This window comes from Camelus bactrianus, chromosome 16, assembly GCF_048773025.1.
Source record: "Camelus bactrianus isolate YW-2024 breed Bactrian camel chromosome 16, ASM4877302v1, whole genome shotgun sequence".
In the NCBI taxonomy this organism is placed as follows: Eukaryota; Metazoa; Chordata; class Mammalia; order Artiodactyla; family Camelidae; genus Camelus; species Camelus bactrianus.
The window spans coordinates 18,035,899-18,063,750 of record NC_133554.1 but is presented as its reverse complement, the minus strand read 5'-3'; the positions used below and the strand labels follow the sequence as shown (position 1 = coordinate 18,063,750).

The 27,852-nt window shown below is 48.5% G+C and overlaps 1 protein-coding gene across 3 annotated transcripts in view; it reads left to right on the top strand.

Moving 5' to 3' along the window:
* The window catches only part of HLF (HLF transcription factor, PAR bZIP family member), a 51,614-nt gene that overhangs the window by 18,644 nt on the left and 5,118 nt on the right, over positions 1–27,852 (top strand). For all 3 annotated transcript variants that reach the window (XM_074342765.1, XM_010951096.3, XM_045513795.2), the window contains one exon: positions 24,220–24,440. In XM_074342765.1, coding sequence (XP_074198866.1) covers positions 24,220–24,440 — 221 coding nt within the window. The remainder of the gene's footprint in view (positions 1–24,219; positions 24,441–27,852) is intronic.

Genomic DNA, 27,852 nt, shown 5'->3' with positions numbered 1-27,852 from the left:
GTGCGTGCGTGCTTAGCACACCTGAGGTCCTGGGTTCAATCCCCAGTACCTCCTCCAAATATAAATAAATGAATAACCTAATTACCTCCCCCTCATGAAAAAGCAAAACAAAAAAAATTTGAAAGGGGCCCAGGGGGCAGGAGCACTCATCCCCTCTTTCCTCCCCAGCCTGTGCACCTCCTGCTGCCCCCCCCATCCCCCAGAGATGTAGATTGACAGGCATGAGACCCTGTGCAGTGGATCCAAGGGGGCCAGGGCCACAGCGGCCATGAGGCTGGAGTTGCCCACAAAAGCAAACACCTCAAAATATGCATTTTTGCCACACCTTACACCAGAATACACACAAGTTAACCCAGGAGTCAGGTGCCTGCCATCCTTGGAGTGATCTCTGTCTTTTAGGGGAGTAACCTTGAATCCCAGGTAAACTCCAAATCTTAAGAACACGTCCACGAAGGACTTTGGTCTGTGACCCTTCAGGGAGGAACGAGCCTCTGCCCAGGATGGCGTTTGATGGGATTCCTCGGATTATCTTTATGTCCTCAGCAGAGTTCAGCTGAGCACCTGACCTGTCCTTTCACCTCTGACTCTGTTCTCATCCTGCACCTGCCAGGCGGGAGTGCCTGGCCTCGGGGCAACCAAGTTTGCTGACAACCGCGGTCCCTTCTCAGCCAGGGACGCGGCTTTCCTTGGGTCCTTCTCTTTGGCTTACGTTTTCCCGGGGCTGCTGGTGTGTACAGTCTAGAGATCACATTTTATTAACACAAAGAAATCTGCTTGGGCTGCCTGGCTCCCTCAGTCACATGGAGAGAAATGTGCTCCTTCAGGCGGCCAGCCTGCAGCTCTCCGTGCAGGATTCAGCCGAGAGCCGGGCACCCGGCCAAGCTTACATTTCACTTTGGAACACACTTTCGCATCACTCCTTGGCAGAACATCCACGGCGGTGTCTATTTGGGGAGTAAGTTAGAGAAGTGTTATTTCCCTCTTCTGAGTGTCGAGAGCTGGGACCTTTAAAAAAAATGTTTGACTTTTCCCCATCTTTGTTGTCTCCAAGGTGCCCAGGTCATCAGGTGATCCAGCTAAAGGGGGCAGCCACGTACAAGAGAAGTCCCCTCCCTCCCAGGTTGTCCTGCTTTTTTTTTTTTGCTAAATCAGTAAACATAGCCAGGACCGCCTGGGACAGAGAAAGTTAGGCCAAGGTAATAACATTAAAACCAAAGTCCTGGAACTCTTGAGTAAACTAGTTACCCTCCCAGATAAAACAACCTCGTTGTCCAAATCTTCCTTTCCAAAGATCTAAGACTTCAAATGCTGGTGCACGGCCAACCATTGAAAGAAAGAACTTCAGCGAGCCTCCCGGGATGGCAAACACTGTTAAAATCAACAAATGAACCTCTTCCATTCAGTTTTCCCTTACTGGTCTATTTTTATTTCTTTCTTTTTTTTTTTTTTTTTCTCTTATACCCTCCCTTCTCCACCTCTACCCCCATCTCCAGTTCACTTTGCTCAGGGGCAAGCTAATCGTTTTGCCTTTAGTAACACAACTATCCAATATCAAAAAAAGGGGTGTTTCCACCTCCAGGCTCGGTTCTCACAGGTCAAGGCCTGAAGCCTGACTTGGGTTTGAAAAGAAATTTGGTTGTGGGATTTTCAACCTTTTATAGAAAAGCTGAGAATGGTTAGAAAACACAGATTTATTGGAATAATACTGACTTCTCTTTTCTCAAATGAAATTAGACCCCTCTTGAAACAAGAAATTGAAAATAAACTCTTTCTGCCCCTTCATGCCAACCCATAAATTCCGTGGGGATTTCCCTAGTGCCAAGCCTTATTCTGATTCTAGTGTTTACGACTTTGGAATGTCGCTTTTGCTGTCAGTACCATCCAGCCCAGCGACAACTCATCAAGATTTAAAGAAACTTTTTCCAGCCAGACGCATACTACTGCTTCATCGGACAGGCCACCCATGGGAAGCCCTTCCCCCTCATTGAAAAGGATGCCCAGAACCTTGGGGACCAGGGGGCCGTCTCCTGCCAGTCACCTGGTGAAGCTTTTGCTTACTCTGCAGAAGGGAGGTGGCAGAAACCCATTCCGCCTGTCTTGAAAACCTGCAGGTAATTAGCTTTGAAAATAATGCCAGGTTCTCACAGGGCCAGTAGATGCCTCAGCCCAGTGGGGGCAGAAGGAGTGGGACTTCACAGAATAAAACTGTTGCAATCACATTAGTCATTTCAGGTGAGGTCAGATAAGGTTATTGGTGAGATGGAAGTGGCCCTGCAGTTTCAAAGAGGTCTCCCGAAAGCATTGAGAAATGGTTGAAGTTCAGAGGTTTATTTGAAGCTTTCCCCCCTCCCCCTTATAAGGGGGACAGGTGCTTCTCAGTCGCGTCTTCTTTTTTTGCTGGGCGGAAGCCCTGGCGGGTGATTGGGAGGGTCCGATGCACAGTCAGTGGCAGGCGTGCCCTGTGGGTCATCTGCTGGCTGCATTGGCCATAGTGAATGTGTAAGCCATGGCCACTGGCCACCGGGCAAGAGGGCGCCTTGAGGCCTCTACCCTCTGCCCTGCTTGGGGAAGGGTTCAGGGAATATAATTCCACTTCGTAATTAACCGAAGCAACATGCGGCATTTTTCTTTGTGCATTGTAACGGCAGGATGCTTGTCACTCAGAATCGGCTCTGTCAGGACTGCTTTGAAGATCAGTAGGTCCAGTGGTTGGGCCTGAGTCTGGCCTATTCTCATGCCAGTGTGGGTGCTTCAGTGCCGCGGGATTTTTGCATAAAACAGGTGAAGGTGTGTTGGAGCCCCATCCTCCCCAGAACGCTTGTGCGGACTCCCAGCACTCGACTTGTGTCTCAGAGGCAGGGATCAGGCTTGTCTCTCTGGCACCTGAGCTCATGCTTCACACGCAGTTGGTGCTAAGTGTCACTCAGTAAACTTTGCTGAGTGGTGGAAATAACCAAGATGTTATTTTCATTATCAGTGGTTTTAGAAGAGTACTCGTGCTCACTTCAATACCTCAGTGCTGCTGGCAGAATTCAGTTCAACATGGCCAGTCTCTGCAAAGGGTCACGACAGTGTGATGACCTCCTTTGGGGCAGAGCTGGGTCAGGGTGATCCTGGAGGAGGTGACGTGCAGACCGGTCCCTGCGGACCTACGTAGTGACAGGCCCAGCATAAGGCGTCAGTGAGCTTCTCTTCTCTGTGAACGTTTTGCTGTTTTCGGATTGATGCTTTAATAGCCAAGAGTGAAGAGTGCTTTCAGACAGGAGATTACAAAGAAAGGTGTGTACTGACCCCTGACTTTCCATCCTCGGTGACAGACACAGCTGGCATTCGGCAGCCCTGCGTGCCGTTCCCAGGTCCCCTGTAACAGGTTTGACGGGGAAGGAGAGAGGGTCCGTGTTAGGCTGGGGGTAAGGAGCAATGGAGAACTTCCACTTCTTTGCTGAAAAGATGCGGGGAGACGCCCCTCCGGGTGGCATGTTAGGGTGTAACTTTCTTGAGCATAGGATTGATTAGTTTATGGAATGGTGCTTCTGTCCTTACCAGCCAGAAGCTGGGGTCACTAAAACAGACCCGGCCTGCTGAAGAGGAGAGGGGCTTCCGAGGTCCACGCCAGGAGCAGCGGCAGCACCCTCCTCGCCACCCCCACCCCCAGCCCCGCCAGGGATGTGTTGGTGGCAGGAAGCTGCCCTTCTGACTCGCTGCCCCCAGGCAGCAGGTCAAGAGTTGGAACGGGTTGATCCCGGGCTTTGTGATGTCCTCAAATCTCCTCAAGCAGAATTCATTCTGAGCCTCCGACACACTCTGTGCCTGCACCAGGGAATGTGGTGTGGAACTTCTGGCAACACCCAGAGATGCTCCACCCTTCCCACATGTGCCACTGCTGTTCAGTCTGCCGTGTCTCATTGGGGAAAATAACTTCTTTCCTACCAGGGTGAAACTGCAGAGGTCTCTGGAGAGAACAGTGCAGAAAATTATCCAAACAACTGATGCATTTGAGAAATTATTTCGAGAAAGATTTAAAATATTTTTTAAAATACACAGCAAGCACCTTTCTTCCATTACCCAGAATTAACAATTTGACATGTTTACCTTGTATGTTCACATGTAAATTTATCTACATACTCATCTATGAATTGACACGTGGCAGATGAAGTTCGGGTCTCGGGGAACTTTTTGAAAAGAGCAATGTGTAAACTCATAAGGCAAAACAGAAATCATTCCAAATCTGCTTCCTCAGGTCTGAATCCCTCCTGGCACTTTGAGTCCGTTGTATTAATAAATGAGCCTGTTTTCATTCTAGTTAGGAAGGCAGTCCAGGCCGGTTCATCGGAGAGCCACCCTCTCTTTGGTTAGACTTTGCAGAGGGTCAGCAGGCGGCTCTTCAGCACCGAATTCCTGGGTGTTTCCCTTTGGAATGTGGAAGGAGTACCCCTCTGCCCCAGGAGAGGCCTCACCGAGAGCTGTCGTCTCCCTCGGTGCTGAAGAAAACCAGATACACAAACCAACATTCAGAGAAGGGCGTGGTGCAGCCCAAAGACCAGCAGGGAGCTGTGACGCCGGCTCACCCCAAAGACCACGGTGTCACAGGCGATGCCCTTGACGTGTGGCAGCTGGACTGGGCAACAGCCCGGCCCCACTGTGCCTCTTCTCTGGACCAGTGGAACCCTGAGAACGAGGCAGTCCACAGTGTGCACCGGTGTTTCTCCGAACACAGCACTTCCATCAGACAGATGCACAAAAATAGCTAAGCCCTCTCTAGGGCTCACGGCAGCCTGGGCACTAGTCTAAGTGCTTTACACGTATTACCTCTTAAAACTCAACCCCTGGGTGCTATTATTAGTCGTAGGTCGGAACTCTTATTACGGCCCTTTCAGAGGTGAGAAAACGAAGGCCCAGAGAACTGAATACAGTGCTGACGGGAGGACAGGTGGAGACAGCAGGGCCGGAATGTGCAGCCCCGCTGTCTGGCCCCAGCATCCGTGCATGGAGCCACTGTCCCCGCTGCTGCTCCCTGGGGGCTGCTTTGCTCATGGAAGGTGGAGAACTCCTGGGACCTCAGAACACCCGTGTCAGGCACAACACAGGGACACAGGTGTCCTGGGAACTGGATGCGGAGGGGATGCAACAAAGTCAAGCCAATCAGATGCACGTCTGAGGTGGCGCTGAGCTCTCCGCAGCCAGTGCCTGAGAAGGCCGGCTTTCAGAACACGGGCTTCTCTTTTAAATCATGAAGGATTTAAGTTAAAAAATGGATTCTGTGCTGCGGACTCTCAAATCCACAGTGCCTTCCAGAATGATCTTTAAAGTGAAATACTGTGAAATGATAAACCCAGCCACCCAGGAAGAGCCAGGGCCAGTCCAGAGGGGTGACAGGAACCTGGAATGTCCAGTACTGAGCCCAGTGCACAGTCCACGAAAGGCAGAAAGGGCAGGACTCATCCCCCTGGTGCCCGTCCTTTGCTGATCTGCCCCAGTAGGGGAGACCCACACAGTCCAGAGAACCCGGTCTTCCACACAGAGGTTTCCCCATTCTGCCGGCCTGAGAAGCCCGCATGGAGAAGCACGCGTGGCCTCGTGGATGTGCTGGACAGTTCTGCTCTCTGCCACCAGCTGGGTGAATGGAGGGAGCTGGAAATGCTCACGGTCTCCACCTTCACGTGCTTTGCAGAGACTTGCTTGCTGAGGCTCCTTGCAGCTTCGGAACAGGGGGGACGTGGGCTCTGGAGAGCTCTGCGTGTGAAAGACCACGGGGTGTGCAGCAGCACTTGGTAAATATTAGTTCCCCCCCTTCCTGTGTGCGAGGTAGGTCGTGCGAGTGAAGCATCAGCAGTGCGGACGCAGACATAGATCTCCACGTGAGGCTGTGGCCTCTTTTCCTTGAGTGTGGACCAGATGTCAGGCTGCCTGGTGCGGACTCCAGGAATGTGACGGCTTCCTTCTTCGGGGCTTCACTGCTTCTCCCCATATGGAGAAGCCTCCCTCTCGAGGCGCTTCTTGGATCTGAAAAGCAAGAATGAAAAAGAGGATGGTATAAAAGCCTCAGGAATGAACTTTTGGTGTTCTTAAAAAGGATCCGTGTATGTGTTGCTTGGATCTTACTGTCTAGTCTGACACCCGGTTGTCACATCATTATCCCTGTTATTTAATAACATAATAAAAGTTATTAGAGAGCCACTGCGGGTGGATGTTTGTTTTGAGTCCATTTCTCCTTTTCCTTTTCTGATGTTTACTGAAGGCCAACCATTGACCAGGCACCAAACTAGGTGCTGGGAATTCAGAGATAAGGAAGATTTCATCCCTTGAACTTGAGAAGTTTATGAATTGCAAAGACATAGATGAATAATTGCAAATAAAGTGTTATAGGGTATGTACCAGGTGAAACCGGAAAGGCAAGGGTGGTCGGCTCTGAATGGAGCGTAGAGGGAAGATCAGAGATGATCCTTGAATTGTGTCTTGAAGAATGAGCAAAAGTTATTTGGGGGAGCGATCCATTTAAGTGACTCACTGAGTTTCTCTTGACTGATACTAGGTTAATTTCCATTAAATATGCTCAAGAATTAATTCAGATCCTAGTGTTAAGGGACATGGGGCTGGAATAAAAAAATGAGGGGGAAAAGGAGAATAAAAAGGGTGTATGTGGTGGTTCACCCAGAGAGGACCTAACTCCCTCCTACCCAGAGAAAGGAGACTGTGTTGCGTGGTGAGGGGCCCAGAACTCTGCACTTCCAAGCCAGCCGGGCCACGTGTCTCAAACGTGGCGTGTTTAAAGAAGTTGGGAGGTTAGGGGCGGCATAACTGACGTGATTTGACAGTTGCTGTGGCAACACACCCACTTCCAGAAAATCAGTGTAAGTGGGAGGGCAGGAAAACTCGTGGTACTTGCCCTGGGCTGCCCTGCGCCCGACACTGCCTTTTCCCCCGAAGGGGCGACGGATTCAGAAGAACAAATGCTCCGCATGGCTGACTGCCGCCTGCCTTTGTGGAACTGAGTCTGGAATAAGATAAGGAGATGAGTAAACCAGAGCAAAGACAACAGGGAAACTGTGTGGAGGAGGAGGAGGTCTGAGCAAGCAATGCCAACTCCTTTCAGGAAAACGTCTCCCGGGTGTTGTATTTGAATATATTGAATGACCCATGGATTTCTATGAAAAAGTGCATATGGCGTAAATGTGTATAAACCTCCCTTTATGGAATCAGCAGCAAAGAATGCTTTAGGCATAAATAAAATAGTCCTTAGAGTAGCAAAAAGACTTGTGTTAATGAAAAATTGGTTTTGAAAAGTTTCAACTGGAGAGCTGGAGGATTGCCTCTGAGGCGCCACCTGCTGGCAAATCAGAGGTATTACATGATGTGAATATTCCAACTGTGGGGGTGGTGGGTTTCCTTGCAAGCTTCTGTGTACCAGCTGCTTACCTCCACAGCAGCTGTCTCCTGTAGATCCTTGGTTCTCAACCTCGGCCTTAGTGAGACTTGCCAGTGGAGCTTCTTGAGAAGTTATTGAAAAATATTTAATTGCAAAAGTAATATATGACAGTTGTAACATAAAGTCAGAACTGTACAAGGGGTGGGGGGGTGCAGCTCAGTGGTACAGTGTGGGCTTAGCATGCACGAGATCGTGGGTTCGATCCCCAGTACCTGCATTAAATAAATAAATAAATAAATCTAATTACCTCCCCCCACAAAAAATAAGTTAATTAAAAAAAAAGTCAAGAACTGTATAGGTGTACAGTTTGAGTTCCTATAGCCATTCCAGATTTAACTGTCAGCAGTTTCTTGGGTACTCTCCTAGGCATTTTCATTCTGTTTATAGGTGCATGTGTATGTGTATAAATATATCTCTATATATGCTTATATATAGATTGTGTACAGAAGTATGGGAATATATGTATATGTACTCTATACATAGAATAGTACACATAATATGTATAATATACATTGTGTGTGTGTGTGCGTGTGCACACACACACACATACACACACAAAATACATAATGTTATATAACTTGCCTTTTTTACTTAGTATCTTTTGGCTGTCTTTCCACATGGGTACATACAGATCTACCAGCTGCATCGATATGCCATAATTTATTTAAGAAGTACCTTGAGTGGGTTTTCATCTTTGGTTGCCATTCTTTGTACGTTCCGCATATCTAAAGTATAAATCCCTAGACGTGGAACTGCGGGATCAAAGTGTGTAGGCGCCAGAAGAATTGTACTGGTTCATACTCCCACCAAAAGTATGTGAGAAGGCTATTTCCTCTTTCATTAAAAAAAAAAAAAAAAAAAAAAAACAGAAAACAAAAATAAAATGGAACAAAAATACAGAGCCTAGGCCCCATTTTCAGAGGTTGAGGTAGGAGGGGTGCTGAGCGTCTGTATTTTTCTAAAGAATTCACGGGTGATTGTCGTCCTTAACCAGAGTTGAGCGCTGTGGCCTCAGATGGAGGGTGAACGTTAGAAGCCATGCTCTTAAATGAAGATGCCTCGGTCATGCCCTTTCAGATGCAAGCAGCATGACTTCCATTACCGTGGTCAGCTGGGGACCAAAGCTACCTGCTTCCTTTCAAATTCTTGTTAAACTAGAGGTTTTTATTTAGAGAGACACAAACATTAAATGAACCTGTATTTACTGAGTAGGATTAAGGCGACAAAAGCCAGAGGAGTAATACCCAGACATAGTTTGAGACCTTTCTCATTGTTCTCTAATTGTTTGGTCGTAATTCATTTCTCTTTCAAATTAAAGCCTTTTAGGGAAGAATTGTTTCATTCTTTTCGGTGTGGCCTCAGGTTGCATTGGAAGACGTTGAGTTTGTGGATGTTAAAGTTAACATCGTTCTCTGATTGCAGTATGAAAATCAGTCCCCAGCTGGTACGCAGCTGGCCAGCTTGGGGAAGTAACATTGTCTCCTTTAAATGAGCATCTCTTCTCCAGAGAACCTGTTCTAAGCATTCTCCATCTTGGGGAATGATTCTGGGTGTTGACCTGGGTCACTGCCTGTTTCAGAAGAAAGTCACCCACATTCAGTGCTTTGATTCCTTCCTTTGCGGCCATGCCTTCCCATCCTCTTCAGTGTCTCTTGTCCACTGAGCTGCTGCCCAGGACAGTATCCCTTGCTCTGTGGCGTTAGGAAGCCTGTCACGCCATCGCTCCTCACATCTCCCATCAACCCAAAGACCATTGTCTTCAGCCAATGGCATGCCGGTGTATTCCTTTTTGAGGAAACTGACTCCTGCCCTCTTCTGTCTGTCATTCGCCCACGTATCTTTTCAGTTGATCTCTTTATCAACCAACTGACTCCCATGATTTGCTAAGAACTACCTTTCATTAAGGAGTTTGCCTTAGGAAATCTGAGCTAATTGGGATGACAGAGGACCCCACAGGTGCTGGGGCACAGGTCCACCCAGAGGTGCTGGGACACTGGTCACAGACTAGGCTGACCCTCCCCTTCTCATGCATGGTCCTGGCAAGCCCTGGCCTGAGAAGCTAAAGGGGAAAGTACAGAATTATGTTGCAACACTAAGGACCCACACAAGTGTTTGATAATAACTTAGCGCCTAGTTTCTGTTTCCCCAAGAGGCACACAGACCTTACCTCATGCCTGTGGAATAGAAAGGCAGATTTTTGTCCCCTACAGATTTCTCTACATTAAGCAGGAGCCAGATGGGTTTAGCTTGGCTAATCTTAGTGCAAGCTGGAAAATTTCAATTTTTCCGAAACAACACATTTCTAAGAAATTGTCTGGTTTAGAACATTATCCTAGCGTATGTTAGGGACCTGCCTGATGCTGGGCTGACTTCTCTGCAGGCTTATAAATACGTATGAAAATGTACCTGCGTCTCCCTTTGTCCCCCACCAACCGGGTGGTGGGAAGTTCTAGGCTCAGTGAGCCCTTCCATTCTGATTATTTGTCTAAAGCAGTGGCTGTTTGGTAGTTCCCCCCGCCTCCCGTGTGGGACTGGAATTTATTTGAGAAAACCCAAATGTACGCCTTTCCCCAAGTCTTGGCATGCATCTGGATGTGAAGTTAGCTTCTGCATGATGCGTGCTCATTGAATATTGATTCAGAGTGTGGATCTCTGTAAACTGTATGTGTTGCTCTGAAGACTTCCCTCCTCCTCTGCCCAAGTGGCTGAGACCGAGCTGCCACTTCTCTAGAATATATTTCCTCCCGCGACACCTCATCACAAAGGTAGATGCCAGTCAGGCGGTAACAGGACCCACGCGATGAAAAACTTGTAGGAAGCAGAGCGCCCGGCGGCTGCCATGGAGGCTGGCAGTGCTCACCTCACCCCAGATGGGACACAAGATCCATTTTGTGTAACTGACCAGCTGGCTCCATGGAATTAAGTTGACTCCCCCGCCCCAAGAATCCATATCCTTGACTTAGCATAACCCTCCCCTCAACCCCACCAGAGCTTCCGTTGCCTGGCAACACTTACTTAGGAACCTTTCAGAGTTATCATTAACTAATGCAGAGAGAGAGGATGTCCCTAATCTGTGTTACACACGCAGCCTTGGGTACAGACATCCCTGCTGTAGGCTGGAGAGGGCATGTCCCCAGGCATTTTTATCTATCGTCCCTGTCTCACAGCCCGTGCCCCAGCCCCAAACATACACTTGCCAGCCGGAGAGTAAAAAATAAAAAGACGTCGTGGGACTTCAGGCGATAGATGCAAGGGGGCCACCTCTGTCAGGCTGGGTGGCTGAACACCCCTCCCTGAGTTCTCCCACACAGCATACGGAGTAGACCCCAACATCCCAAGGAGCGTGTCAGAGCCCAGGATTGCTGCCACATGCAGGGGCCAGGAGAGGGCTGCTTGGAGGGAACTGTTGGCCACTGGCCATTGGCATTAATTCTGTTGGTGGGCATATGCAGGTTTGGGGGAAGAACAGAAAGAAAATTGGGGCTTTGAAGCCAGCCCCAGTTTGAATGTAGGCTCTTCTGACTTCCTGGCTGTTCAACCTTGAGCAAGTGACCTAAGCTGTCCAGTTGCATCATTGTCCTTTGTTCAGTGGAGGTGATTTGATAGCTCCTTGATTCGGAGGCACAGTGGCTGCCCACAAGGGGCTGATAACCTAACTAGGAGAACCAGCTCTCAGTCAGTCCCCTCGCACCAGCCTGTCCAAGAGCTAGCTTGCCTCCTGCCTTCCTGGCCTCTCCAAAGTATCGTCCACGGAGTCCTCGTCATCTCCCTGTCCCTAAATGTCGGTGGTCCCCCAAGGCCTTTCCTTGGGTTTTCTTCTTGCTCTGCATTCTCTGCTGGGGGGGATCTCAAGGCTGTTAAATCTGTATCTCTGGTTAGGATTGCTCTTTTGAAGCCTAGACTCCTGTCTACAGCTGAGAGCCAGATCCTCCAGCGTCCTCATCTGGGGTCCAGAGCTGCCTCAGACTCGATGGGTCACAATCCGACGCTTCCTTTTCCTCCGATTGTGCCACCACCGTCTTTTCTATTTCAGTGAATTTTACCACCTCCCTTCTGGCTGCCTAAGCCAGAAACCTGAAAGTTGGTCTTGCTCTCTCCTTCCCTTTCCCCCATGTTGAGTTGGCTGAGACTCAGATTGATCCCACCTCACTGATAACTCTTGAAATTCCCCAGCCCTCTGCCATTGACGTGGGGGGAGCTCTCACCTTTCCTGTCTCCCTTCCGATGCCTCCTCCACTTCATTGTCACAGCATCATGTCATCCATTTCTCCCCATTCCCTTAAGGACAAGGTCAGAACGTGTAGGGCCCCTCTCTGGCTGCTCTCAACTCTTGTACCCACCTCCTTGCCCTCTGAGCTCCAACTACACCAACTACTTTCAGTGCCCTGCCCGGCTCATGGGTTCTCTCGCACCTTCATGCCTTCGCAGATTCCCTTCCCTCTGCCTTAATCAACCCCTATCTCTTTGTTCATCTGGCCAATTTCAAGAATCTGCCAAGATGTCAGCTCCCTCTGAGAGGCATTTCCTGATGCCCCTGCCCCTCCTCCAAGGATCTGGGTTAGTGATGGACCTCTGGACTCCAACCTTTGGTTCCTTGGGCAAAGCTCTGTCCTAGCACTTAGCACCTGCACTCTAACCACCTGTTTGCTTACCTGTTTCCACCTCCAGACTGTATGCTTCCAGGGGTTAGGTTTTATTCCTATATTTTCAGAGCCAAGTCCATAGCTGGGCTCCATAAATGTTAAACAAATGAATGTTTCAAGCAACATTAATCATCTTCTGTGCAAGGCATTGGCAAGGTCTTTGTCTTGAAAGGATTTCCAATCTCAGTTGAGAATAGATAATTGCTTAAAAGTTATAGAGTCAAGGTGGGGCAGGGCATAGCTCAAGTGGGAGAGCACATGCTTAGCATGCATGAGGTCCTGGGTTCAATCCCTAGCACCTCCTCAATAAGTAAACTCAATTACCTACCCCCTCCAAAAAAAAATATTTTTAAAAAGTTAGGAGTCAACCTGATAAGACTTCTAGGCTGGCATAAGCTTACATGCAATATAATGTAGTTGAAAGTTAAAAGTTGTCACCAACCCTGGGACAGTCAGCAGGCAGAGGACTTCTCTCAGGCCCTTGGGGTTGGTTGGACACATAGAGGTAGAGAGAATGTCCAGGAAACACGGCAGACCAGCCTGGCTTGAGCAGAGAGTACAAAGTGGGAGCTGAAGCCTAGATGTGGAAGTCCTGGATCTCCAAAGAGTCTGGACTGGGAGGCAGTGGGAAGCCCCTGGCCACCTTTGGTCATGGTAGACTTCTAGGAAGAGTAACCTGGTGGCCGTGTTGGCAGACAGGACTGCAGGTGGCAGACAGACAGGAAGGCATTGCATTTGTCAAGTCCTTAGAGGAATGGCCTGTGACAGCGATCTGAACCACGACAGAAGACCTCGCCTGGACTTACGGATGATTTATTGCCAGAGCTACAATGAGCCTTTGCTGTCATCTCAGACCCTGAGCCCGGATTTACTGGGTGGTCAAACCGAAGCCCAGGGAGTCCTCCCCACAGTTCCCATAACTGAAGTGTGTCTGGATTCCATGGTATGTCTCCCTCTGCGTGAGGGGGTGTGTTGAAAGCTTACATCCTGACAGAATCAGACAGATCACAGCGGTGAGGAGACCTGGAGGAGGGGCTGGTGGTCCCTGGGAGCTCGAAGGATGAGTTTGGCTTAAACACGTGGGCCTTGAGACCACAGTGAGAGGAAGGCCGTGGCCAGTGCACAGAATGGTGTCGGACTCTCTGTGAACTTTGGGGTGAGAGAATCTGAGAGCCCTGGCCTGGAGCCAAGGCAGGAGGCTTTGGAAAAGCTTGTTTACTTTTGGGTGCTCAACTTGGAGACTCGCACAGGAAGGGATTTTTGTGGATCTCCTTGAGAAGCCGAAGAACCACAGACACACCTGAATCCTGTTCGTCCGGAAACCCGGGCTTTAAAACAATCCTGTTTTTCTTCCTATGTTTGTTTGGGTTGGTGGGGGGGTCGGGAGAGGAGGAAGGGTGTCGCTCAGGAGACGCGGGCCATTTGTTGGCAGTCGGTTCCTGGGTTCACAGTGGACGTCAGCAGGCCTTGCTCTGCCCTCGTCCCTGGCTTCACTCTCTAAATCCAAACAAGAAACGAACATGGCCCAGAGGGGGACAGTCAGTTTAATAACTCGCCGTGGCAGCACTTTGAAAACTGCAGGTTTCAAACGGCTAGGCCTGCATATTTCCACCAACTCAGACAAAGAGACTCTGAGGACCCGGGCAGTGCTGATTCCAGGGGTGCGCACTGTCATTAAAAATGGAAATCACCTCTGAAAATAGCCTCCAGGTAGGGAGAGCTGGTCTCTCTGCTTGATAAGGAAGTAGTCCCTTCCACGGGGACCTCAGTAAATTGCTGAGTGCCTGGATTTCCCCGAGGAAAAGCCGTGCCCATCGGCCCCACGTCCTTCGCAGGGCTGTCAGGAGAGTGGGACGGGGCTGTAGGTTTGCTCCACGCAGGTGAACCAGGTCCGGATGCAGCCTGCAGATGAAAGCAGGCGGCCCTCCTGTCCCTGTGCTCTGTGGAACCTCGTCCTCACCGCCGTGCACGCAGCGGGTCTCCGAGGAGGGCCAAGGAGAACGCGCACTGGACTTTAGTTTCCACTTTGTCCTCTCCAGATGTCTCCTTTTTTTCTGTTTTCTTGGTGGGTTGGTGGTAATTAAGTTTATTTACTTTTTATTGTTATTATTTCTTTTTTAATGGATGTGCCGGGGGTTGACCTTGTGCATGCTAAGCATGCTCTCCATCGCGGAGCTCCCCCCTCCCCCACCCTCTCCCGACGTCTCCTGTTGCTCATTCTCTAGCGTGTGCAGATGCAGAGAGGCTCGAAATGGTCCTTCTTGGTTACAGCCACCGTTGCTGTGGAGGCCTTGGGAGGGATGGGCCTCTGCTCTTGCAGAAGGAAGAGCTGATGCACAGAAGGATATGAAGACTGTGGGCTGGCAGCAGCTGGTGGACCTGACCTTGCATTTCCCATGTCTTCACCCCTGTGCACTTGCTCCAAGTGCAGAGGGAACCAGGAGGCCAGCTCTTCTCCCACCGAAGCTCCAGAACTTGGGGATGGAGGGGGTGGGGACACGAGTGTGTGTTGGGGGAGGGCGGTGCCCCTGTTTCCTGTCTGTGACCCTCCCGACCCCCCAGGGGCATGTTGCAGTGATAGAGGATTTGATATACAGCTCGGCTGAGTAGGCGTGGGTCTCTGGCACTGAGAACGCATTTCTGGCCACCCTGTTACCTCCCTGCTCCTTGAGGTGCGGTGACAGCAGTGGGGAGAGGCTCGGGGAGAGGAGGTGGAGGGTGCTCTCTCATTGGGTCTCAGGGACGGTGGCGAGGCGGCCAGCAGGCCCACATGTGCCCTGACCCCTGGCTGGAACCCCTAGCAGGTCACCAGCTGCTAATGGGCATGGCTCGGAGCCCCTCTGCTCTTACCTCTCAGACGGCTTAAGGAGGCAGGTTTCTTGCTGACTCCACTGGCAGGACGCTCGATGATAAATACCCTTGGAATGAGAGGCCTAGTTAATCCAGGCCCAGCCCCTGCCAAGTTAGGAGCTGCCAAGTCAAGTCAGGGCCATTTTGGGTACTGATGCACGATCCCAGAGCAGCGTGCTTGTCCCGGACACAGGGTCACTCTTGGTGGCACCCAACAGGCTTCGCTTGGGCTGCTGCACTTGCGGGGGGGGGGGAGGGTCATGCAGACTCCACGCCCCTCCCATCCGGCCCCTGCCAACAGATGGGGGATGAGACTCTGGGGTGCAGTGACTTGCCTCAGGCCACAAAGCTGTTTAGGGGCAGAGGCACCATGAGTCCCAGTCTGTCTGTGCTTTCTGATAAACTGTGCCATCTCACAAGACGGCTCACAGTGGAGGGACAAAGGCTGGAGCAGCAGCCTGGGACGGTGTTCCAACTGGCTTTGCCCAAACCCAGACCCAGTATTCGCTCATGTACTGATAATTTAGGGGTATAGATATAAAACATGCCTTCCCCAGAGCGTGAACTTTGCAGCCATATCCCATAAGAGAATAGATGAGGCTTGGTCTCTGGCTGGTATCCAGATGCCTGAGTGAGATGGAGTACTGGCAGGTGCCCTGGCCCTGTGGGTCATGGAAGGCATGCCCTTGGCACAGGCTTACCATTCAGGGGGACTGAGGTGTTGCAGGAGGGAGGGAGGGGAAAGGAAGGAGAGAGGAAATGGAAATGGGGTAGCTGGCCGCCCGTGAATTCCGGGGGCTCTTGTCAACAATGGGAGGCGTTCCTGCCTCCTCGGGGGACCATGTGCTGCCCAGGAACATGGTGGTCTAGAGGGGTGGGGGCAGCAGGGTTCTCCCCTTTCTTTCTCTTCTGCCCTTGAAGGGGAAAGTGGAGTGCAGTAGAAAGGCCCAGGGCGTGGAGACGGAACTCCACCGACCTCCCCCCAGCTTTCTGGCTCCATGACTGTGTGCAGGTGGTTTCACCTCTGACCCTCCATTTCCTCATCCGTAAAATGTGGGACAGCCTGACCGGTCAGTGGCATGTGGGGCATGAGGACCCTGGCCCAGTCCTGACACAGGACTCACAGTCAGGAAGGACAAAGTCCCTGGCTGTCCTTTGAGGCATGTACGTGACTAAGACCTTGGGTTTAGAGTTAGAAGAGTTGGGAGGTGGGATTCTGTTGGGTTTACTAGTTGGGTGACCTTGGGCAAATTGCCGAGCACTTCTGAGCTTGTTGTAAACGGTCTGTTTCCATTCCTGTATCTCCACATCAGGAAAAGGGGGAATCCTAATGAATTTCTACTTCCATGCAGCTCTTGTGAGGACTGAATGTGTGCATGCACCAGCGGGGCCTGGGCGACAGCAAGGGCGCCTCCCGGCCACTCATCACTGTTGCTAACCGTGGTTACTCAGCGGGCTGGAGACCACGGGGCTTCCTTTCATTCGCCCTCTCAGTAACTGGTAACAGACAGCGCCTTTCCTGATGTTTACACAGAATGCATTGCGCCGGCTTCTCAGCATCCTGCCTTACCCATATTTCTGTTTACAGCCTGTTACCATGTGGAGAGAGCTGTTAGAAAAGAGTTGCTTGGATCAAAGTGATCTTCGTAGCGGGCCCTTCGGTGTATTTGTTCAGCAGTCACGGACAGCACTCACTGGGCACCTTGTCTGGACTTGGCACAAAGGAAGTGCGTGTGAGAGAGATTTGTTTTTGCCTTGAAGTCAGTTTTTCAGCTGCGTAGGGCTCAGAACACTTGAAAAGTATCAGGGTTGTGACAAATTCCCAGCTGCTGGGGTTGAGAAGGATGCTATCTAAGTTAATCTCTGGCTAAGCCTTTTCTTTCTTGTCATCTTCTTCCTTACAAGGGGCTTGAATGGTCTTGGCAGCATTTAACACAGCCCCTTAAAGGTTACATACGTGCCAAGTGAAGCAAAGTCCATTTTTTTTAAACAATGTTTTTATTTGTCTTTGAAAATAAAAGATGCTCATTTTAAAAAGTAGACAATTTGCAAAATATAAAACGGAAAAATAGTGCCTGTTCCCCAAAACAGTCCTTGTTAGGAGCTGGGGGTGTTTATGTCTGGCTGCTCGGTAGTTAGTGCTGAGCATCTCCTCCGTGCAGGCTCCTCTGGAAGAGGGGGATGCAGCAGCGAAGAAGACAGGCTCCCCGTCCCCTGGAGCCTACAGGTGAGTGGAGGGAGGTCAGTGACAAACATCAAACAAATATGAAATTTAAATTTTAAAATTACAAAATAAATTTTGCAAAGGAAAGGAAACAGGGTGGTTTGCTAGGCGGTGAGCTGAGGGAGAGGAAAGTCAGAGGGTTCGAGGAGGTGGCGTTTGAGCTGGTGTCTAGGTGACACAGAAGGACCAGCAGGCAGAGTGCAGGGGGAGAAGGTTCTAGGTTGAAAAGGCACTAAGGACACAGGCCTGGGGGTCCTGCTCGGGGCATGTGAGCAGCAGGAGGAAGGCCGGCGTGGCCGGGCATGTGGAGCAAGGGGGAGCCTTGAGTGTTCTCACGTGTGGCAGCACGAAGCCTCTGGAGCGTTGGATGTCGGGGGGGACCCGCATAGGTCTGCGTTTTTAGAGTGTTTCCCAGTGGCTATGTGGAGAGTGCATTGGGACAAGGATGGAAGGAGGGAGAGGAGTTTGGAGGGTGTGGTGTAGCTCAGGGGAGAGACCATGCTGGCTTGGGGGCTACAGTCTTCTTATTTGATTTTTTAAAGTTATCTGGTCGGGGGAGGGTATTGCTCAGTGGTAGAGTGTGCGCTTAGCATGCACAAGGTCCTGGATTCAATCCGCAGTACCTCCATTAAATAAATAAGTATATAGACCTAATTACAGCCCCCCAAAAAAGAAAACAAATAAAAATAAAAGTATCTGGGATCATAGTACCCATATTTTGTGTTTGTGTTTATATGGGGACCACTGATTACTTTCTAGGTACTGTGCGTTGTGGTAAGTAAGCACTTTATTCGTGTATGTACATGATCTCATTCATTTCTCAATGACCCTGTGAGGCAAGCATAGTAATCTCTAGTTGCAGGTGAAAAAACTGAAACTCAGAGAGGTAGATTTAAAAACAAAAAAAATCACCAGTAGTTCCTGTTCCTTACAGCAGACCATATTAGGAAATGGAGGTGGGTGCTTTCTTTCTGGTCCTTTATTCACAAACGCCCAGGTTTATAACATACAGGTGGGAGAATCAGAATGCAAACCCAAATCCGACTCACTTCACAGTTTAACCCTCCCCTGTACATTGTAAAACCTTGCTATAGTGTTCATGTTACGGTTTAAGCATCTCCCCAGACACAGTGGCTCGGCTTGTAGATCGGCCGTCTGTTGCCACAACAGCGTTTACCAAACAGTCACAAATCCTCAGCAGTGTACATAAACAAGGGTTTATTGTTCACTGATCTGAAATCTCTGTGGGTCAGTCGGAGGGCTCTGCTGACCTCGGCTGGACTCACACACCTCGGGAGCCGGTGATGGGCTGTCCTGAGCCAGCCTGCATGCCCTGGTAGGCTGGACCTGGCGTGTTTATGGTGATGACAGAAGTGCCACGGAGAAGTGGGAGGAAGACGCAAAGCCTCTTCGGGCCCAGCCTCAGAACTGACACACTGTCCCTCCTGCCACATTCTGTTGGCCGATGCACGTCACAAGGGCAGCCCAGATTCAAGGGGTGAAGTCACATGAAACAGGGTATGGGGGCAGAGGCGGGGGTGAGACCTCTGCCCATTAGGGCGTAGCTGCCTTTGCTGAGTGCTTGTTGGACAAGACACCAGGTTCCTGCCATCAGGACCGAGACCAGCTAATCAGCCTCCGAGTCCAGAAAGCTCATCTCCTTAGGATGTACTTGTGCGGCTCTAACTTCATCTTTGTTCCTGTTGTGGTGACTCTTTACTGGCCTTCGAGGGCTGTACTGCAGTCTCCTAAGCTAATTGGCTCCCCGTAATATAAGGATTCTCAGAGGCAAGGTGTTTTGCAGTGCAGTGGGCACTGACGATAGTTTACTTCTGAAAGCAGTGGGTGCATAGAGGGTCAGAGGTGCTATTTCAAACCCAAATTGTGACTGTCTGGTGTCAGAGAGGTCGTGAGAAGCAAAGAGACCACAGACGGGTTATGGGAAGGAGAGGAAGATCTTGGACCAAACTTTGAATCACAAGGAATTTCACCCATCAGTTCTAATAGAGAACCCTTTGGCCAAAACCGAATCGTTTCGCTTTTCTCAGCCTTCTTTACGCAAAATCACATTCACCAGCTGGTTAATGATCGTCCATGATGGACACTAGGATGGGGTATCTGTCCTGACTGTACAGCTGTGTTTAACTTCCCACGTGGGGAGCGCAACAGAAACGCTGGAGTTGGAGGTGCTGTAATTAGTTTTGCGGGTTAAGTCGTCAGTGTAGCGACCGTTTATCACTTTGACGCAGACATAAACTAAAGAAATGAACCATCCTCATGCGACTGGAACACAGGACACAGACTGCAGCCGTTCCCATTCACTGGCGACTTCGAGCTAACCAGCTAATTGAACGTGAGATGCTAACGTCTTGCTGAGGATAGAAGAATAAGAAACATCCTATCTTCACTTACACTGTTTGGCGGTTTAGACATGCCTACCCGGTGACAAAAGAGGAGGCCGATTTGGGTTTTGAAGGTAACTTCTAATCTCCTTCCAGATTTAAGCCTTTGTTCCACCCTTTTCCACCAGAAATCCTCTTTGGCCCTCCTGGAAGCGACGTTCATTAAGATGCTTTTAGAAAGGAAAACAGCGTGCCAGCAAACTGCAGAGTCTACACCACGGGGTCGATCTTGTCCACCCTGGGTCTTTCAAAGAAAGCCTTGGAGAGATACCAAGCTCAGGCTTAACAAATACAGGAAGAAAACCACATGTTCATCTCAGCAGACACTAAAAAGGCATGTGAGGAAATTTAACACATAATTTCTGATTAAAAACAACTCTCAGTGCAGTGGAGCTGGGTGGAACTGCCTTAGCTGGTCAGACTGTGTCTACTTAGGATTCTAGAGCAGACCCTGAGGATGGGAAGTGTTAAAGACGCTTTTCATCAAAGTCTAGGACAAGCAGGGATCTCTCGTCTTACAGCTTTACTCATTTTACTAGCTAACGCAGTGAGAGTTTTCTGTAAAGTAGGAATTATAAACATAGAGGCAACAATCAGCTCTAGAGGCAAAAAAGATTATTTACCTAGAAAACTCAGAGACGTTAGAACCATTAGAACTACTAGAAGTAATACAGGAGTGAAGGGGCTGGATATAAACCCAGCATTTTAAAGCCAGTAGCTGCTTCTATGTCATCAATAACCAATTAGTGGTTATAACAGGGGAAACCTACACTGGCAACAACTAGTAGAGAACATTTAAGGGATAAACTTGGCAAAAAATGTGGAAGGGTAAAGTGAAGAAAACTGTAAAACTTAACTGAAAGATGTAAGAAAAAGACCCAAAACTAAAAATGGGGAGTATATTATGGGGTATATTGAATATTTCAAAGGTAACTGTTGTCCCCAAATTAACCTATGGCTTTCATACAATTGTCATTCAAAAATCCCATTAATAATTTTAAATATAACTCGATGTATGCTGAAACTCATCTAGAAGAATGTAAGAATACTGAAGAAAATTTTCTGAAAAGAAAAATAAAGAGCAATAAAGAGGGCAGGACTTGCCCTACCAAATGTCAGACCTTACCGATACCATAATTTAAGACATTTGGAAAACATTATGTAAAGCCTCTTGCCTCATACAAAAATAAATCTTAGGTGACTCAAAATCCTAAAAATATAATTACAGTTGTATTATAGAAAAGTATACAGAAATATATATATATACACATACATATATGTTTACATATGTGGATATAATATAATTTGGAGATAGAGAAGATATGACATTAGAAGCCATAAAGGGGAAATTTTCAAGACATTATTGCTGTATTAGAGTGTAAGTTCTCACCAATAGTGAAAAACCCTAGAAGCAAAGTTAAAAAGCAAACAGTCTGGGAGAAAATATTTTCTACAAATAAAACAAATGAAAGGACAATATCCATAGTCTATAAAGAGTTCTTTACAAGTGAATGAGCACCAAAATCCATTTAAAAAGGAGCAAAAGATATGAAGAGGGTGTTTACAGGAGAGGAGATAAATACCCAACAGACACGCGAGATGACCAGTCTCACGAGTAACGAAGCAAATATAAATCAAAACAATGATGATGTTTGTATATATCAGGCTGGCAACATTTTAGAAATTAACATTTGTGCAAAAATATACTCTCATAAGTGTTGGTGCAAGTACAAATAGATGGTGATTTAGCAGTGCGTTTAGAAATATAAAATGTACATGCCTTTTGCATGAGCAATCTCACTCCTAGAAATCTATATTTCTATAAAAATATTCACATACCTAAAAATCCATCAGTTGGGGGGAATGATTAGGTAAATTGATATATAGCCAAACTGTGGAATACTACTCACCCTTTAAAAAGAACAGAATAGTTCTATTTGAACTAACGTGGGAAATTACATACGGTACATTGAAAAAGTCATTTAAGATCATTTAAGGTAGTGTAATCCTATTTTGGTTTAATCATTTATGTGTAGAACCCAAGGATGGAGACATTCACACCAAGCAGTTAAGGATGGTCTCCTCTGGGAAGAGAAGCAAGATGGATTGCCAGCAGAAGAGACCCATTTCTGCATTTGTGGAAGTTTTGCAGTGAACATGTTCTGTAATTTTTAAAAATTTAATGCTATGATGCATTCTTAATTTGAAAATTCTTAACATTAAAATTTTGCAAATCCAGAAAAGGTAGGACAAAATAATAAAGATCCCCCCTCCCTGTTACCCAGTGGTACCGTTGACGTATAGGAATAAAGGGGGGGGGGGATGAGTCTAGCAGAGTGAATGCAAGAGAAAACAGGGACAAACAAGATGGTGCAGGAGAATCTTGGGAGAAGCAGGGCTCAGCATGTTTCTCAGGTCCTTTGCCATTTGCTGTTTGATGCTGGGAAAGCCATTGAAAGCCGTTGACTCATCTGTGGTCCGGCTAGGTTTTCTCTGTGCTGCAGGCAGGGCTGACCTACTTCTACTGGAAGAAAGGTCTGGAGAGAAAGAATGCCGAGAGAGGTTGTGCCTCGACGTGAAGTGTTATTGTTAGAACGTCGGTGAATGAATGTCAGAGCCCAGTGACTCAGAGGGCCACCGTTAAATGAGGACTGTTCTTTGTAGAAGCGGGGCTCTGAAGTAGGCAACACCGTGAGGGGTGGGGTGGGGATAAAACAGATAAAACATGAAAAGACCATGTGGTCTGGTAGAGGAGGGCTGTGTGTGTGTGTGTGTGTGTGTGTGTGTAAAGCTTAACATTTCTAAAGAACTCTAAAGTACTAAGGAGGAACTTGAAGAAACTTTGAGTAATTAGAATTGGGAAATATTAATTAAGAGGTGCTTCCAGAAGGTAGGCGAGGGTGCATATGCCTTTGAGTGTGTGTGTGTGTGTGTGTGTGTGTGTGTGTGGTGGGGGGCGGTGGCTGTAATGAGACAGCATCGGGTAGCTTTGTTATTAAGTCCAAAGAGAGTTTCTAAAGGGAAAATAAAATCCCCGTTGGACTCAGATGTGGTTCATTTTCTGAGGCCACGCCAACAGGCAGGAGATCAAATCTAGCTTGACACCATCCCGTGCAGAACTCAGCAGCTTCTAGAAGCTGGAGCGGAACCGAGCTTGGCTAATGAGAAATCTCCATCCCCTGCCAATGCCTTGGGGCCCATCTCATCCTCTTTGGCAAACAGGATACAAAGAGAGCTCAAAGCTGAGTGGGGACCAAAAGATCACCCAGAACATTTATTCTGCAAGCATCCCCACCAGACCTTTTCGGAAGACAGACAAGCTTGGTTTCACAGTTTAGCCAGAAAGCAAGCCGATGGCTTCACCCTTCAACCCAGGGTAGGTTCTAATGACACCTACGGGCAACTCTACCCAGCGTCCAGCCTTCGGCGGTGAGGAGGAGGAAGACGATGGTCACACTGAGCTGAGCTGTGTCCTCTTCGTTTCCTCTCTGGGTATGAAAGGAGTGATTGTAAAATTCAGATGAAACTAGGAGTTAAGATTCAGAGCTTCCCACATACACACTGCGGTCTGTGATTAAGTTCATGGTCACCAGTAAGACACATTCCAAAATACAGTCAGGGGAAGGGTATAGCTCAGTGGTAGGGCAGGTGCTTAGCATGCACAAGGTCCTGGGTTCAATCCCCAGTACCTCCATTTAAAAAAAAAAAAAGATAAAATTAAAAAAATTTTTCTTTTTAGACTATAACAAAATGCAGTCAACCCGTTGCTCTGAGGACCTTTGTGCATTTCAGTGGTTTGGTCTGCAGAACTCTCCAGTGGAAGTTAGATCACCTCCATTGGGTCCTTTCTGATTTGTTCAGTATTTCTTGAAGGCACGCCTCGGTTAGCATGACAGCCTGGTGTCTCATCGCCGGTCTCCAGACCTGCCCCTTCGGTCCACTCCTCACACTGCCTGAGTCTTCTTTCCACACTTCAGCTCTGCCTGTCGCTTCAGTGCTCAGAACCCCATCAGTGCCACCCAAGGCCTTTTATACCAGCCTCACCGTCCACCTCCCTGACCACCTCTCTCTCTCCTCTCCATCCTGTGCTCAGATACAGCTACCCAAGACTCCTTGAGGCTCCTCAGAAATGCAGCCCTCTCCCCTGTCTGTCCCTGGATTATGCTTTTTTTTTTTTTTTTGCTAGTTACTATGTATCTCAAGATGCAGCTCTACCAAGCGTCCTCTCTAGGAAGTGTTCCCCAGCCTTTACATGCTCATCCCCCACACTCAGGAAAAACGCGTGTTTACTTTCATCCCTTCACTGTATCTCACTGGCTAGTTTTGGTCTGATTCCCTGGCTCACCTAGAAAATGCCTTAAAGGTAAAAAATGGAGTACCTGGTGCACAGTTGGTGCTCCATGACTGTGTCATGGGAAGGGATGAATGCGTGCATTTTTTAGTTTAGTTTATAAACTTGCATATGTGGGTTCTTGTTTTACCTGATCTGACATGAGTCAAGCCATTCAGCCCACCGTGTCACAGGAACATGCGTGAGACGAGCGATGTTAGAGTCACAGATAAGTAAGTTTAAGACTCTTGCCGTGCATCCTGGAGCATCGTTGAGGTGCTGACTCCAGGCTGGGTCTCCAGAGAGTGTTCCCAAATTAAAACTCCTGTGTTGTGTTGTTCCAGGCCAGCTGTTGCCAGCAAACCGCAATACACCCAGCCCCATCGATCCAGACACCATCCAGGTGCCAGTGGGCTACGAGCCAGACCCGGCCGACCTCGCCCTCTCCAGCATCCCCGGGCAGGAAATGTTTGACCCTCGCAAACGCAAGTTCTCCGAGGAAGAACTGAAGCCACAGCCCATGATTAAGAAAGCTCGCAAAGTCTTCATCCCTGATGATCTGAAGGTAAATTGGAACTGGTAATCAGGCCGGGGGACAAATGGAGAAAGGGCTCAAAGCGGCAGGTTTCGGGGGGAGGGTGTCGCTCAAGTGGTAGGGTCCTGGGTTCAATCCCCAGTTCCTCCATTAAAATAAATAAACAAACAAACCTAATTGCCTCTCCCAACCCTCCCCCCCTCCAAATACCTTAAAAAAAAAAAAAGGCAGATTATAAGGGTGGCCCTAGGAAAATCACACAAGCCAGTGTGAACAAAGGACTTGTGGTTTCTGTCCCATTTCTTGGCATGTGACTAGGCAAGTTGCTTCCTCTCTGGGTGTCTTCTGAACTCTGCCTCTCACATCTTGATAATGCCTGTTGATGATGCGCAGAAATAAAGAAAAGCAATAGAATGGAGTGCTTTGCAGCCCACAAAGGAAGCAAGCCCACCACTGTCTGCAAGGAAACCCATGAAAGCCTCATAAAATCAAACCAGGATCCTTCAGGGTTGGGAAGAGAAAGAACATTATTTGGGAAGGGCATCTGGACCTCGTAGTCCTCCAGGGATCCCCTTCCCTTTGGGAATTTACTGCTCATTAAAAAGGTGGCTGTTTCTCTGTGGGCCCAAGGCAGTAACAGCCAGAGACGGGGCCGCGCTCCACACTTTGTACCTTGGGTGCCAGGGTAGGACTTTGTTAAGGAAACTGGCAGGTTTATGTGGAATGTTCACCCGGTGTCTTGAGTAATGATCACTTGAGTATCTAAACAAAAGGTTAATTTGGGGTTGGGTTTTCTCTGCTGTGTTGAAGGGACACATTATTTATAAAGGAAAAAGAGATTTACCTTGGGAAGTCAGATACCACTTAAAACAAAATTAATCTGACGCATTTAATGACACCTTAAGAAGAGAATTCTTTCTAAAATTATGCCGTGCCTACTAATACCAAAATAGGACCATTTTTGATGAGCTGTTGCTTAGAATTTTTTGTGTTTATGCTGCTTTTCAACCATATGGACAATAGAAATATGACTGCATATATTCAGGGCACTGGAAGCAGATATAATTAGATCTTTTCCAACTTCTGACCCCCATTTTTCAAGCCTAAACGTGGTTCACATGAAGAGACACTCCTGTTGGGAAAATGGGAGATTGGGACTTTGTCCTGGAGCTGCTTTAGACCAGTTAGCTCTGCTTTTCATATCTGCAAAGCCGCCGCTGTCATCCGCATCCCTGAGATCACCTTCAGTGATGCAGAACCATAACACAAGCGGGCGGAAAGGGACCTCCGAGATTCGTTAGACCAAAGGGCTCATTTTGCAGTTGAGGAAGTGGAGACACAGAAAGGGAAAGGACGGCGAGCACTGCTAGTTAGGGGGGGTCTGGCCTGGTTCCCAGGTCATCTAGCTTCCAGAAAGTTCTCTTCAGCATGCTAGCCCTGAGAGGGCACCACCGGGGCCTTGGCGTGACAAGCCAAGAGCTGCCGCCCTGAGAATCGAAAGAGGAAAGGGCATAGTAAAATCACCAGAAAATGGAAACCAGTCAGGGAACTGATGGTTAGACCACGATGGGGTGAGAAAGGGGCCCAAGGAATTAGGGCCTGGGCAGTTAGTATCTTCTTTCCACTGATGGTTTTCCTCCTCTTGGGTTCTTAGCCACCCAATTCTGTGTGTCTTTTAGAACTTGCCTCTTAAACTAAACCAGGGAGCCCATCCTGAGTGGATTTCCTCTTGAATAGAGAGAGACTGGAAGGGACACTGCTGAGTGGTGGACGTAACTTCTCATAGACCTGCACAAGGTCTCCAGCTTTACAGATTTAAAGCAAAGAACATGCGTACTTAATTACCCAGGGGCCCGTGGCAACAAAGAGGCCACGTGAAAACCGTCTGTGCTGGGATTATGCACAGTACTGCCGCCGTGGCCGGGCCTGGCCTTGGTGGCAGCGGGAGCAGGCAGGAACATTCTCCTGCCAGGTGGCCTTGGGTTCCTTCAGCTGTGAGTAAAGTCTCAGGCCTCAGACCTTGAGCTTGGGTGATGCGGGAAGCTGAGATGTAATAGGTTCCTCCCCCAGCAGGAGGACTGAGCTGGGGTAGGTGGGAGACGTACATGCGTGTGTGTGTGGCCTCCAGCCCTGGAGGAGCAAACCAAGTGAGTGAAATCCTCTCGGGTTCGCAGGCACCCCTCGAAGGATGAAAGGGTGGCATACTGATTCCTAGCTGAGGATTCCTTTAATCACCTGGGTGTCTTTCAAATGCCCATTCATTCACCTGACAAATATTTTTCAAATGCTGATGTTTGCCAAGTCCTGTGTCAGGGCCTGAGGACTCCAAGGTGAGTCACCACGGACATTGTTCCTACCCTCAGGGGAGGAAAAGGGAGTGCTGACGTATCAGAAGGAGACTGCTGGGGGAGGTGGCGTCAGACACAAGACCCTCAAGAAGGAGATGGGACTGGCCTGAGGGGGTCTTTGCCAGGTGGGGGCACCTGGGTAGGCAGATGGCATCTACACCTGGGAGATAGAGGAGAAGGGGACAGGGGATGTATCAGCCCCACTAAGTGTCCTGCGCCCAACCCCCACCAACCATTCTGTGATGACCGGGGGAGGCAGGCTGATTTTTCTAGTCCAGGACAGTCCTCTGCTCCACGTACTCCCAGCTCCCCTCCCCCGTGAGATGTGCCCATTCCACACCTTTCCTAGCTCCTCTGCACATGTGGACAGGTGAGGCAGGGGCGGGGGAAGCAGGGACTGCTTTCTCATTGACCACAGTTAAACATGACTCAGGCTAAGAAGGCCCAGAGAACAGTTAAACAGGAAATTAGAGCAAATTATGTAAATGCTAGCCACCAATGTAAGTCTATTGCTCAGTAGCAGGTGGAAGTTTATTTATTTATTTACTTTTAGGTTTTTTTGAGGGGAGGTATTTGGTGTATTTATTTATTTATTTTTAGAGGAGGTACTGGGGATTGAACCCAGGACCTTGTGCATGCTAAACATGCACTCTACCACTTGAGCTATATACCCTCCCCTATTTTTTAAAAAAAAAAATTTAATTACCAAAGTATGCATGCCCATTATATATTTTCTTATAGTTTGGAAGGATGCAAAGTAAAAGGTGAAAGTTCCTCCTTCTCTCCTTGGCCTCCCTCCTTCAACCCCCTTTGCAAAGGCACCGCTTTTAGTAGCTGGGTATAAATCTGTCTGGGCCTCTCTCTATGAATATATAACATTACAATTTTCTAACCAAAGTGGGATGAAGCCATACATATTTATCTGTAAATTGTCATTGTTTCCACCCACACAGTGAGCATCTTTCTTGTTCAGTTGGATCAGTATTTTTCACCATTGTGTAAACCTGTCATGATGCAGTTATTAGAGCTCCTCCTGATAATTAGGTTTTTTTTTTTTCCTACTACAAACAATGCTGCAGTGAAACTTTGGGGCC